The 13,110-nt window shown below is 52.9% G+C and overlaps 4 protein-coding genes across 4 annotated transcripts; 2 read left to right on the forward strand and 2 right to left on the reverse strand.

Moving 5' to 3' along the window:
- Positions 1–305: 305 nt before the first annotated feature.
- Positions 306–2,032, reverse strand: AB675_2823 (uncharacterized protein; the record flags this gene model as incomplete). The annotated part of the gene is made up of 5 exons (XM_018142825.1): positions 306–731; positions 783–1,559; positions 1,606–1,760; positions 1,807–1,899; positions 1,954–2,032. The coding sequence occupies 5 exons, from the start codon at positions 2,030–2,032 to the stop codon at positions 306–308; spliced, it is 1,530 nt and encodes a 509-aa protein (XP_018004772.1).
- A 2,565-nt stretch (positions 2,033–4,597) lies between these two features.
- AB675_2824 (Transport protein particle subunit bet5) lies at positions 4,598–5,188 on the reverse strand (the record flags this gene model as incomplete). Its single annotated transcript, XM_018142826.1, has 3 exons — positions 4,598–4,621; positions 4,670–5,103; positions 5,152–5,188. 3 exons carry the CDS (start codon positions 5,186–5,188, stop codon positions 4,598–4,600), a joined length of 495 nt encoding a protein of 164 aa, XP_018005287.1.
- Positions 5,189–5,587: 399 nt separating this feature from the next.
- Positions 5,588–8,294, forward strand: AB675_2825 (Calcium/calmodulin-dependent protein kinase kinase 2; the record flags this gene model as incomplete). The annotated part of the gene is made up of 5 exons (XM_018142827.1): positions 5,588–5,718; positions 5,775–5,844; positions 5,892–6,041; positions 6,086–7,754; positions 7,846–8,294. 5 exons carry the CDS (start codon positions 5,588–5,590, stop codon positions 8,292–8,294), a joined length of 2,469 nt encoding a protein of 822 aa, XP_018004911.1.
- A 1,090-nt stretch (positions 8,295–9,384) lies between these two features.
- Positions 9,385–12,499, forward strand: AB675_2826 (Histone-lysine N-methyltransferase, H3 lysine-36 specific; the record flags this gene model as incomplete). Its single annotated transcript, XM_018142828.1, has 5 exons — positions 9,385–9,862; positions 9,911–10,398; positions 10,443–11,498; positions 11,553–11,873; positions 11,981–12,499. The coding sequence occupies 5 exons, from the start codon at positions 9,385–9,387 to the stop codon at positions 12,497–12,499; spliced, it is 2,862 nt and encodes a 953-aa protein (XP_018004839.1).
- Positions 12,500–13,110: the final 611 nt, after the last annotated feature.

The raw sequence follows: 13,110 nt of genomic DNA on the forward strand, positions 1-13,110 counted from the left end.
CTGTGAAGCTGGCCAAATGTAAGCCCTTGCCGCCGAATTATGGCTCCCTTTGTATGGAGCTGGTCGCATTGGTTGCAGACCATTTGGATATCCCTCATCTAGCCCATGCTTCTCGTGATCACGTAAAGAAAAGATTGTCCTTTCCAGCGCTGGCTGGTATGTACAATGCTGTCGCAAAATCGATGGCTTTCCTGCCAGTTCCTCCTTCTGAATCCCGAGGAACGTTCAGTAGCAATGCGCCTCGCCCAAAAAATTCGCACCTGACGCTAGAATGCAAAGAAGGTCAACTCTTGTGTGTCGACCGCTCAGCCACCACCAAAATCTTTGCCTCTGGGATACCCAGCCGGTGCGGGTGGATGGCTTTTCGCCCATGTCATTCGAGGATCCCACTCCTTATTCTGGCCCGAACTCGGTGGTCGAGGTACCGAGTAGCTCGTCGCTGGCGTCACATATGTCCTCACGCCTCCATAGAAATGCTTGTTGTCGGCATCCTCGGGGGACCATGCTTGTGAATCTGGCGAGATCGGGCTTTGGTATGTTCGATCTGGTGGATTGAGATTCAGTGGTTGTGTCTTCCCACTCGTCAACATTTCGTACGTACGGTTATCGGCTCTGTGAACATCAGCTGAGATGAATTCATTCTTCTTGAGCAATTTGCGCTGGAAGAGGTCCTTCCATCCCAGCACCATGGACCAGCGTCCGAAAAATAGCATACACCAGAAGCCGCTCAGCTAGAAACATGTCAGTCAAAGATCGTGTGTTGGAGTCGGAAAAGTGCTCACCCCTAAGCAGATCAGAACAGCCAAGACTACACCTTCGGCTTGCGTAATAGTACCGATCAATGGCAGGCAGTCATTCTTCGTCTTAGTCGGGTTGGCCAGGCAGGTGAGCCACGGCGTCGCTTTCCGCACAAGCTCGTCGCTCACTTGGAAGCTGTTATCCATCGAGACGAATACAACGGCGAAGAAGGCGACCTCTCCGATGATCAGAAGCACTATAGCCGCGCCCCTCCATTGTAACTCAACGACTCTTTTTACTCTTCGGAACGTTTGACGTGCTGACCTGGTCGCGACGCTGCCTGTGTAGCTTTGCATGTTCGAGCTTGTGTTAGTCGTTGTCGATTTGTCGTCCATCAGACTCTTAATGTAGACATGAATGCAATATCCCAGTGTAATGAATTGCAACACCATGCCGATGGCAGCGAAGGCCAGCAGTGGGCCCCAGAAGTCCTGCAGAGCAAGTTTGTGGTTGATGTGGCATACACTGCCGAATCTAAATGATACTCCGGTCAAGGCGAGTGCGATGGCGAGTCCGATGACCGGTATCAGCCATCCGAAGACCAGTGATCCCAAGAAGAACCGATTGCCTGGTACCAGCTCCCAGCAAATTTGTAAGTGCAGTGAGAGCGCACGCAGGAAAACCCATATCACAGCACCCCATCCACCGAACAGCAGAAACGCGCCACTGGCCGCGCACATGCCGCTGGACTTCATGTCGTTTGGCGTAATTTCGTTGAAGCATTGGTCGGGATCACCTGCTGCCGGCAGGAGGAAAGCCAACTGAGAACATTTAGTACTGGACCAGCTCAGCAGCCATGCGACTGACCTCAATGAACACCACTGATATTGTCAGACACACACTCAGGTAATGTCGATGTGTCCACTTCACGTCCAGTATGGCGAAAGACAACAGCAGAAACACTGAGGCGACCAATGCTGCCACGTTGACCCAATTGGCGATCTCTGTCCTTGACTCGAAGCCTGTGACATCAGCCTACTAAACAACGAGACTGAGGGTGAGTCGCACCATCAGGATATGCCCAGTCTGTTAGCGGACATGGTAAACAGCACGTCAGGTTCCCGAGTGCTGATATAGGCTGGCAGAAACGACCTGGAAGAACTGGACGGCGTAAGCATCGTGCTCCAGTGAATGTGGCCCGTCACGGGTACGTACATCCTCCAGTTTCAGGAAAGGTATTTTCCTGAAGAAATGGCGACGGGCAGAACCCTGAGTGAGGACCTCGCGCAGTCATTGTTGCTGTACAGGACGCTTCGCGCCTTTCTGAGGAGTGTGTTCTACGGCTTCATGCTTTGCGTTCTGATAACACACGTGATGAACGAGCCCGGATGGACTATCGATATGTCGGATTTGAGGTATATGCTCTGTTATGGTAGCGTATGGGAAAGGTGTGGTAGGACGTGGGTGAATGGCAGACTCGAGTATACAAGAGGAAAGAGGACATGCAAGAGCGATAGGGAACACACGACGTGAAGTGTAAGGGAAGATCCCTGTAACAGACGTACCCAGGATCCGGGACTAGCGTATGTCAGCGGGGTGGTACCTGCAGAGGTCTGGGCATGTCGAAGCTGCTGATGACTCGAGGGAAAGGCAAAAGTAGTGCCTCGCTTGAGACACCAAGAACACGAGGAAGTGACCAGTGGCGTCTAGAAGTGGCAAGAATCCTATGAGCTAGACGCGCCGGGTCTGTCAAATCGCATTCGACCGTTGTGGTACGCTTCCAATAACACAGCATGAGAGATCTGCTCGTGCAAGCGCGATTTCTGGAAAGCGAGCGAATGAGTGTCCTCAACTGCCTGACGTGGGAGAAATTGGGTGATAACCAGACAGGCCAAAGTCGTGCGAGGCCGATGCAACTTCGGGCAGGGGTTTGATTGAGAAAATGCAACAATCAACGATCACGCTGAGATGGAGTCTGGCTCTGATTCGAAAACGCCCGTCTCTCTGGGTAAAAAAGCAGAGGCTCGAGAGTCCGATTTCCCACAGGAGCCGAAAGCCTGGGGTTCCTTTTTCCTTTTCTTTTCCCTTGGCTTCGAACAATAAGACCCCTGGCCAAAGGCTCGGAGCTAAAGTTGCACTGAAGGGCAGGGGTCTTTCTGTGGAGGCTCCCCTGCTTACCGCTTTGATTTGCTGGGTGCCTGACTCTGGCTGTGCGTGGACAAGCGGCTCGCTGTCCGCGCGAACAAGCAACAAATCTGCAGACACGACCGCGTGCCTGAAGGATGCAGTCTTTTCAAGGTCAGTTGTTTATTTCTCCGGGACCAACGCTTTTCGAGTCCAGGGACTCGGGCCTTTCGGGAAGACTTCTGTGGTGAGGGGCTCTCCCAAAATCGTCAACCCCCAAAATCTGGTACTAAAGGCTTAGCAAGGCCTGTAACTTCAACAGCCAGGTGCAAAGAGCTGTCCGTCATCGTGCATGTAATCGTGAAAGTTCGAGGGCTGGCTGGCTGTCAAGTTGACAAAGTTTGGTGAAGGCTTGTCTGTAAGTCAGACTCCAGAGTCCAGAGGGACTTTTACTCCCCAAATGTGGAACAGAGCTTATCCTTCGTGTCGCGTTTTCGCTTCTTGCATATCAATACAGTCATGGAAACAGTTAATCTGTCACCGCCGACATGGCCGCAAGCACTCGTACGCAAAGTCAGCCGATGCTGTTGGCAACTCGGGGTGGACTGAGCCAGGCTTGAATTCTTCAGCTACCTGTCTGCAATCCAGTGGGATAGGCACTGGGAGCCAGCGATATCCCCAGAACATAGGAAGAGGACCTGCTCCTGCTTTGAGAGTCATATCGCTACGCAGACCTAGTGTTGACAGATCTCGCAGCTCCTCTACGAAGTATACGATGCAGGTCCGATTTGCGATCTACCTTGTGTTATGATGACGTGCAGGCAGTGTCCTGGTAATTGGCCAGCATGCAGGTGCTTCGTGCATCGAACATCGCTATCGAACACCGCCTTTCTGAACAGCACCGGGCGTTGCTTTGACTGCACGTCAGAACATGTATGAGACACGTCTTCTTTGCGATATCGAAGTCGCCTAACACGTCTGTGCTCCCCGGGGCTTCTTGCAGGTCTGTGCGACCTCGCATGCTGTATGCTGGTCTTGGCGTGAACATGGGCCGGGGGTTCAGATCCTCGGATTTTCCATGTGTTACTGAACGTTATAATGTCTTTCCCACGCGGCTTCACGGGAACAGCGCGCGGAAGAATCGAAAGGCGCATCGTGCCGATGGGCTAAGGTGATGTAAGTTGAAGGATTTCGTGAATTACCATGGGCGTTTTTTATGATTGGTGCAGCTCAAAATTCCCAGGTGCATTAGCGCATAACAGCGTTACCCAATCGCTGGGTGAAAGTCGATATTCATGGTGATGAAGCTGTATATTGGTCGCCGGCACTGTCGATTTAATAGAGCTGAACGAATGTCGAATTTGAGGAGCAACAGGAGCGTGATGCATTGAGCTTCCTCACAATTCGACCCCACGCCCCAACATCCGCATCTTGACTGGCGACACTGCTCGAATGAGTGACACTTGTAAACGTTTTGTCGCGCAGTAGCGCACATGATGCCGACCCATCAATGAGCACAGTGCACCGCAGATCTCACTTTCTCACACAATCGGATCGTTTGCGCGTCGGACTCTGCGTCCATCGATCTGTCGCAGACGTGAATCATGGCGGTCTCGTCGTGCTTTTCGACTACAGGCACCTGAGGCAGCCCTCGAAAAAGTCACTCTATTCCACAGCTCGAGAGGGAAAACCAGTCAATATATTCAGTCGACGACTCGATGCGGTCGATCACGTCTCATGTTGCATTGAGCACTCGGTCCTGTTCCATCGTCAGCACACAAGACATAGCCAGCAGAAGTATTCATACCACAAACTGGCCGAGACTGGCTTCGAAAAGCTCGTTGTTGACTCCAAGACCACCGGGGTGCTCTACGGGCGAAAGCGGATTCTTGACAACATATTCGACGTAGCAATTTACGTAGATCTGCTGCAATGCAATGCGCATGGACCCCGACTTGATGTCGGTGAGCATGACAAACTTCGTGTTGGTTGGCGTTTCGTAGTAGTGAAGTTTGTATTGCGACGTTCTGTATGAGAGAAAGCTGTCGTCCTCGCCGCCGAGCTTTCGCACCATGTTCCTCAATGAATAGACCACGCCGAAGATCAGCTTTGCGTCATCGTCAGCGGTCAGAAGTGCTCGAGAGCCCGTGGCGCCGTTGACATGGTTCTGCGACGTTGGCCGTGACGCCCGACCAGCAGCTGCGGTCGGCAGTTGCCAGTTCTTCTTGTAGATACACTCGGCTGCAGAAGATCAGCGGTTCGATGCTGGCCGAGCTCGAAAGATCTTACCGTGCCTGTCGAAGATGTAGAAGGAATAAACCACCATCGCGAACGCCAGGAGCGCCGCCTATATGCAGGAACAACAACAAGACTCAATACAAGGCATGGAAATGAGCCAGATTGCGCATGTCCTTGGAATGCCAAAGTCTGTTTATCTAGTCGATCTCGATCTTGCTATCATTGAACGTCTTCGGCAGGGATGCCGGATATCGGATATCAGCAGAATGGGGTCATGAAGGTGGGTGTGAGGGGAGGTGATGCTTATCGATTAGCGCACTTCCATCGACTTCAAGCACACCATTCCATCGATCGGAAACGCTGGACAGCAGCCATATCACCTTACCTACAGCCACATGCATCGATGTATGGCTTTCAGTGAGCCCATCACTTAGACTCATCTTCTCAATGTATCCGTTAGATGGACATGGTGGCATCTCCCACTGCTATGTCGTCTACGCCGCCGATCGACGAGAACGCTGTCAGGCGGGCCAACCTCGCACCTTCCGATGCTGTAGCTGTTGACATCGGTCATAATGATGAGGAGCAGTGGAACAAGCCGCCTCTGCTCAAACACGTGTACGCACGATGCCCGACACTCTGTAGTTTCCTTACGAGAAGCTGACAGACTGTAGCTCCAGCCCCGCGTATGACAGCCCTCTACGACACCACCGAAGAGTTCCGTCCGCACCCAGACATGTCAAGGTGAATGCAGAGAGCCGCCGTGTGGCGTAGTGTCTGATCAGTCCCAGGAATCTCTGAACGCCCGCTCCGAGTATATAACGAGTCAGGATGACGGTGTCGCTGAGCATCGGATCAACCAGTATCTTATCAAGCAAGAGATCGGCCGAGGCTCCTTTGGCGCTGTTCATCTCGCAAAAGACCAATACGGCAAAGAATATGTATGTATCGCATCAGACCATGGAAACCTCCTAACGTCAAAGAGGCCGTCAAAGAATTCTCCAAGTCACGCCTTCGGAAACGAGCCCAGTCGCATATCCTACGAGGGCCGCGGCGAGGCGGAAAACAAGGCTTCAACTCGCCACTGCATCGAGGCACTGCCGGTGGCAGCCTCGACGATGTCACTCCCAACTCGATTGACCTGATCAAGGAAGAGATCGCCATCATGAAGAAACTCAATCATCCAAATCTCGTGTCCCTCATCGAAGTCCTGGACGATCCAAGCGAAGACTCTCTTTACATGGTGATGGAATACTGCAAGAAAGGCGTTGTCATGCGTGTGAACTTGGAACAACGTGCTGACCCATACCCAGAAGATGCGTGCCGATACTGGTTCCGAGATCTGATCCTTGGAATCGAGTACCTACACGCTCAGGGCATCGTACATCGTGACATCAAGCCTGACAATTGTCTAGTTACAGACGATGACGTGCTCAAGATCACTGATTTCGGAGTTTCCGAAATGTTCCAGAAAGAGTCGGCCATGGTGACTGCGAAATCTGCAGGGAGCCCAGCTTTTCTACCACCCGAATTGTGCGTTGCCAAACACGGCGATGTTTCTGGGAAAGCAGCCGACATCTGGTCAATGGGTGTGACCCTGTACTGCTTGAAATTCGGTCGCATTCCGTTCGAAAAGTCGCAGATCCTGGACTTATACGAAAGTATCAAAATCGAGCAGCCTGATTTCCCACTGGACGAGAATAAGGACTTCCTAGATTTGATGCAGAAAATACTGGAGAAAGATCCCCCTAAGCGGATTAAAATGGCTGAGCTGCGTGCACATCCCTGGGTGACCAAAGGCGGGCTGGATCCGTTACTGGCTCAGGAAGAGAATACGTCTGAGATTTTGGAGCCACCAACGGAAGCGGAAATGAATGCAGCTATTACGGGTAACATGCGCAATGTCATGACCGTTCTCAAAGCGGTGGGCAGGTTCAAAGCCTTGCTGAACAAGAAACGGCCGCCGATGATGAATTCAATATTGGGTGACCAGGATGATCCGCGATTCTCACTGCCACCAGGCAGTATACCCAAAGACAAAATCGCAATGCCGGGCCAGCTACATAAATCGCACAGCGTCACGTTGGACGACAGGGACAACCAAGAGGGCGCACTTGTAGCAGAAGGCGTCCATCGCGACTATGCGCTTGCAGAACACAAATCCATGCCTCAAGTCATGCAAAAGTTTGGGCCGATGCTCGAAATTCCGGTGCGTTCTCATCACACCAACAGTGAGCCACCAAAGCCCACATTTGCCGATCTCTCGACAGATTCTGAGGATGACGAATTAGACGTCCCAACAGAAGATCATCCAAGTCCCGTGGAGATCAAGATGCTTCCTAAGTTTCGATCTGTCCGGCGGGCACATCGTAATCAGACAGCAGACGGCAAGAAAGGACAAGCACGAAATCCTCTGGATGATCAGCTGTTCCTTCGTATAGGGCCATCGACATTTTCCGGACAGCCTACTGAACACGATCCTGACAGCAGTTTCGCTCCTGACGACGATATATACGTCGTCAGTGAAAGTCCTGGAGCAGCAGACGTAGATATCTACGAAACGGCGTATCGTGACGAAATCGAGAGGATTCTAGCCCGAGCCAAAGAGCAGGAAAAAGAACCTCAAGTCTATCTGACGCGACGAGTAGACGAGCGTACGTATCCCGTCGAACCTGAGTTGGGCGAGACATCAGTGTCCCGATTCTGGGTCTGCCTAATGTATGTGCATTCTAACAGGTGCAATAGGACTGTTGGCGATCAGTGGTTGGGCTGGCCGATGGATGGCCGGAGCCGAAGAAGCTGCCTCATCCATCGACTACTATACTCAATTTTCTACACGGCGTGCGAAGGTCACTGAAGTGAGCAGGGCGCTTCGATCTGCAGCGAAAGAAGAGTATGAGAAACGTAGACTTGAGCGGCGTGAGCTACTTACCAAGGCAAAGGGTGAGCGCCTCAGGCATCACAGGGAGAGAACCACGCCCCTCAGAACAGATTCACCGCTCCCTGGGGGCGAGGTCACATCTCCAGACATGGTAGCATCACCAGCGACCATCACCCCTCCACACTTTCGACAGACGAGCTCTATGTTGAAAGGTAAGGCAGTTGACAAGGGCAGACAAGCGCAGAAATCGTTCCGTGGGCTAGTCGACCATGTGAAAGCCCGCAGGAGCAGGTCCAAAGACGATATTCCATAGTTCGATCATGAGTCGACAAATTGACGTCAGAAACGCACCTGGTCCTTGAGCTCTTCGCCCGCAAATAGTACCGGGAGAGCGTTTTAGAGTGTGCGACAACACCGCCAAAACCCATGAGCGGGCAGCTTGAAGGTGCGGCTTAAAAGGCCCAATCCGCGTCTGCCAGGCCCGGAGTAACAACGATTTATCCGCGACACTCGACGGTAGCAACAGCCACTTCTAACGCGACCGCACATCCTGCCCTACCAGCGCGCATTCGTTCCATACACGAAAACGCTTGCGCGCTACGATGGGCCGAACTGCGCTGCATAATTGCACTGCCATAGTAGATGTTGCGTGGAAAGCAAGCACCAGATGCAGAGTTGCGCATGGTATGTGAGGTCGAAAGCGAGAAAGGAATCTGACACCGAACTGGCTTGCTTTCGCCAAGACCAGATTCTGGAGCTCTTCACCTGAGGGAAGGCATCAGAGCACTTTGCTTTGCATCGTCTCACTTCTTGCTCATTCATATATTCTACAATCATCAGATATTACAGCGACTCTCCGAGTCATTTGGAGCTTTCCTTGAGGCCAGAAGTGATTTGTGAGTGACTCGTCCCAGGAGGAATTCAAGATAGTTGGAGGTGTGGCAAGGTTGTGGAATTGGAATCGTCACAGAGCAGTCTCGTGAACTGCTCTTGCCAGGCAGGGTCTGCAGCTATCTTGTCGCCAGAAGGCGGTTTTGTCATTGTCGTTATTGCTGGAGATCCTCGCCACAGCAGTGCATCTGCACCGTCAGTCGAGTCGTCCCTTTGAGACCTCGTTGCGGCCACCCCTCGTTTCTCGCCGTATTGGGTCATCTGTCAGCTATCCATCTCGCTGCATCAAGGATTGGTTTTAGGCATCATATGAATTCTTTGTACGGGGACTAATCGATGGTCGCGATCCTTTCGGAGCTCTTGCGAGGCTGCCACCGGTTTTGATGGGGTGAGGTGGTCAGTGGTGATGTTCACATTGTTTTCAGCCTGCAGATTTCGAGTTCCGGAACCTCGCCTCCGAGACGGCCTTGCGTTTCTCTGAAACTTCATCACTCAGTCACTTGCTTATCAACATGGGTGACTTAAACAACGTCGGCTTGTCGCCGTCGTCAGCAGACAGCCAAGCCGTTGCATCTTTACAACCAGAAAATTCCGGCTCCGACTTCAATCATCACAACTCAACATCCGAACTCGTCAAAAAGGAAGGTTCTGAATCAAAATCTCCTTTGCTTGATGCAGTACATATCAAAACCAGTAGATCTCCATCGATCTCATCACCGATCAAGCTTAAATCAGACGGTCCAGATCTGAAGCCGAAGCTTGAGGAGCAAAACGGCAGTGTGTCGCCTACAAAGCCCGCGATGCCGAAAAAGTCAGGCCGCGCAGCCGCCTCCAAAGCACCACCGCGGACTGCTCCTTTGTTCACTGATCTACCGGATGTCACCGCAGAAGCAACGTCGTCTTTTCAGGTTATCACTTCGAGCACATATCAAAACAAGTATTTGGGCATCACGGAATCTGCTCTCGAATGCGATTGCTCAGAAGAATGGAGTAAGTCATATTTGTCCCGTTGAAATGCCATTGCTAACGACGCGACAGACCCAGACACCAAGACGAACGATGCCTGTGGCGACTCTTCCGACTGCATCAACCGAGCTTGCAAAATGGAATGTTCTGATGACTGTAATTGCGGGGATGAATGCCAGAACCAAAGATTCACGCGACGCCTATATGCCGATGTCTCCGTCATCCAGACAGAAAAGAAAGGCTACGGATTGAGGGCGAATGTCGACCTCAGTCCGAATGACTTTATTTTCGAGTACATCGGCGAGGTGATCGCGGAGGGCGCTTTCCGAAAACGTATGGTCGCTTACGACGAAGAAGGGATCAAGCACTTCTACTTCATGTCACTCAGCCGCGGCGAATTTGTTGACGCAACCAAGCGGGGCAATCTTGGACGCTTCTGCAACCACTCCTGCAACCCGAATTGCTATGTGGACAAATGGGTGGTGAATGACAAGCTTCGTATGGGCATCTTCGCCGAGCGCTACATCAGAGCCGGTGAAGAACTCGTCTTCAATTACAACGTTGACCGGTATGGCGCCAATCCCCAGCCTGTTACTGTGGCGAGGCCAATTGCACTGGCTTCATTGGCGGCAAGACTCAGACCGAGCGCGGCACCAAACTGGCCGCTGCTACGCTTGAAGCTCTCGGTATCGAAGATGATGAGTGGGACACCGTTGTGGCCAAGAAGCCGAAGAAAAAGAAGATGGCTGAGGACGACGAAGACTATGTCGACAATGCCCAGGCTAGGACACTGGACGCCGACGGCGTCACGAAAGTCATGGCTGCCCTCATGCAGTGCAAGGAGAAGTGGATTGCTGTCAAGCTTTTCGAACGAATACAGAGTTCCGACGACGAAGCGGTCAGAAATCGCATTGTCAGGTTGCACGGCTACAGGATATTCAACTCGCAGCTTCTGGCCTGGAAGGATGATGAGAATTTGATACTGCAGATCCTCGATATCTTGAACCAGATGCCGCGGTTGACACGCAACAAGATTGTGGACGCCCGACTTGATCAGACACTCGACACGTTATCGAGTCACCAGGACGAGAGGGTATCTAGCCGGGCGGCTGCGCTGGCCGACGCGTATTCGAAGCTCGAGCTAGCTTACCGGATCCCGAGAATGCGGAGAGATACGCAGGACGCCTCTACGCCTGTCAAAACAGAGCCTACGATCTACAATCGACGAGAGCCTGCTCCACAACGCCGACGCTCGAAATCACGTTCAAAGTCGCCTCCACGGGGACCTGCGAGTATGGCTGCCCCGACGGGTCCGAAGCTGGCTCGGCCAGCCTTCCAGCCGCGCCCCTTCCAACGCCCACCACCTCCACCGCTACCAGCCGGATGGAAGCTCGCATACGCGAACGGCAGGCCATACTTCTACTCGGATGCGGGTGTCACAACGTGGCAACGGCCCACAAAACCCGCCGAAGCGCCACCTCCGCCTCCACGAGAGCTCTCCTCGCACGATGTCCTCAAAGGCATCCTCGAAGGCATCAACAAAAAGAAAGACGAACCTGTCAAGACGCCAGAGGCGACAGAGAAGCCGAAGAAGGAGAAAAAGGAGGAGAAGTGGAAATCTTTCGATGAGGAGAAGAAGATGAAGCTGTATGAGAACACTGTAAGCATCTCCCCTTTCGATCGTACGAACGCCTACTCTGACACTCACCCATAGCTTTTCCCGCATATCTCTCATGTCATGAACAAATACAAGCATAAGATACCTAGAGACGATCTCAAGCGCTTCGCAAAAGAGATAGCGAAAAAACTTGTCGCCTCCGACTTCAAAGCCGGCCGCGTCAAAGACCCCACCAAATGTGACGAGAAACAACAGCGAAAAGTTAAAGACTATTGCAAGCAGTTCTTCGACAAGGCTGCGCACAAGCACAAGAAAGTCGAAGAAGAGAAGGCCGCCCGGAAAGCCTCCAAGAGCAAACATTCTTCATCTCGGTCCAAGGACGATCCGTCGCCCGTAGCCCAAAGCCCGGCCCCCAATGTGAAGGACGAATACGCGGATGAGGACATCAAGATGTCGGACCACGAACTCGACGACGATGAGGACGAGGCGAAGCCACTCCTTCCTCGGCGGGGACTCCATCAGAGGTCTCTGCGCAGCATCTCAAGCGTAAGCGGGAAGATCTCAGCAGTCCGGCCGAACACGTCAAGCAAGAAGAGCGCGACACGCCTCGCTCGCCGCTTAAGAAGCTGCATATCGATTCCTCTGGCAACGACACTAAAGTGACACCACCACCTCCGCCGCCACCTCCTCCTCCGTCCGACATGCCGGCTGAAGAGGGCACTCCGAATGGAAACTCACTTCACGCTGCTGGCGACGGCTTCACCCCTGTAGAGGCCGCCGACGGCCAGGACGTCGCAATGGACATTGACGATAACACGAGCGACATCCCAGTGCCGTTGGTGGAGAACGGTGTGGGCAAGATGAACAGCCACACCCATACCCACGATGCCGAAGGCCACGGCCAAGAAAGCAACTTCAAGGATATGAGCTTGCAGGATGTGAAGATGCTGGCACAAATGAAGGTGGAGATGGCGAGGACGAGGTTGAATGGTGATCTGCGAACGTTGGTCATGGGAATTACGCTACCTGGCAAGTACAATTGAGCTGATGCAAAGTGGATGTTGGCGAAGGTCTGGTCTCGGACCAGCCTGACGCTTGGACGCTGAGGAGGTGATTGGATGGGGAAGCAGACGTAGATTTCGACGAGTCGTCTGCGGGCTGGTTCTCACCAAGCCTCAAGGGCCTATTGGGACATCTTATCATAGCATATGTAGTCCATATTCCAACTTTGCTACAGCTACGCCAGGCCTTTGCCTCGCTGACACCATACACCACCCCATATAAAGGGTCCCGGTGACAACACCAAACAGCTTGCGTTCTGTATTCTTCATCCGCAGACTTTCTGCATGGTTTGTACGTATCTCTGTCCTCCCCACTCGAAGCTCGTCATACTTGCCTCGACACGTGTTCCTGATTGTGCTCTCCCAACCGCGCTTTCTCGGCTGTGCCTTCCTCGGTAAGTCATCCTCCTTCGTGCCTGCCTCCACTGTGCCTTCCCTAGCGTGCCTGCCTCCATCGTGCTTGCCTCCACCGGGACTGCCTCCACCGTGCCTTCCCTAGCGTGCCTGCCTCCATCGTGCCTGCCTCCATCGTGCCTGCCTCCATCGTGCCTGCCTCCACCGTGACTGCCTCCACCGTGCCTTCCCTTCCCTGC

This window comes from Cyphellophora attinorum, assembly GCF_001299255.1.
Source record: "Cyphellophora attinorum strain CBS 131958 chromosome Unknown Contig2, whole genome shotgun sequence".
In the NCBI taxonomy this organism is placed as follows: Eukaryota; Fungi; Ascomycota; class Eurotiomycetes; order Chaetothyriales; family Cyphellophoraceae; genus Cyphellophora; species Cyphellophora attinorum.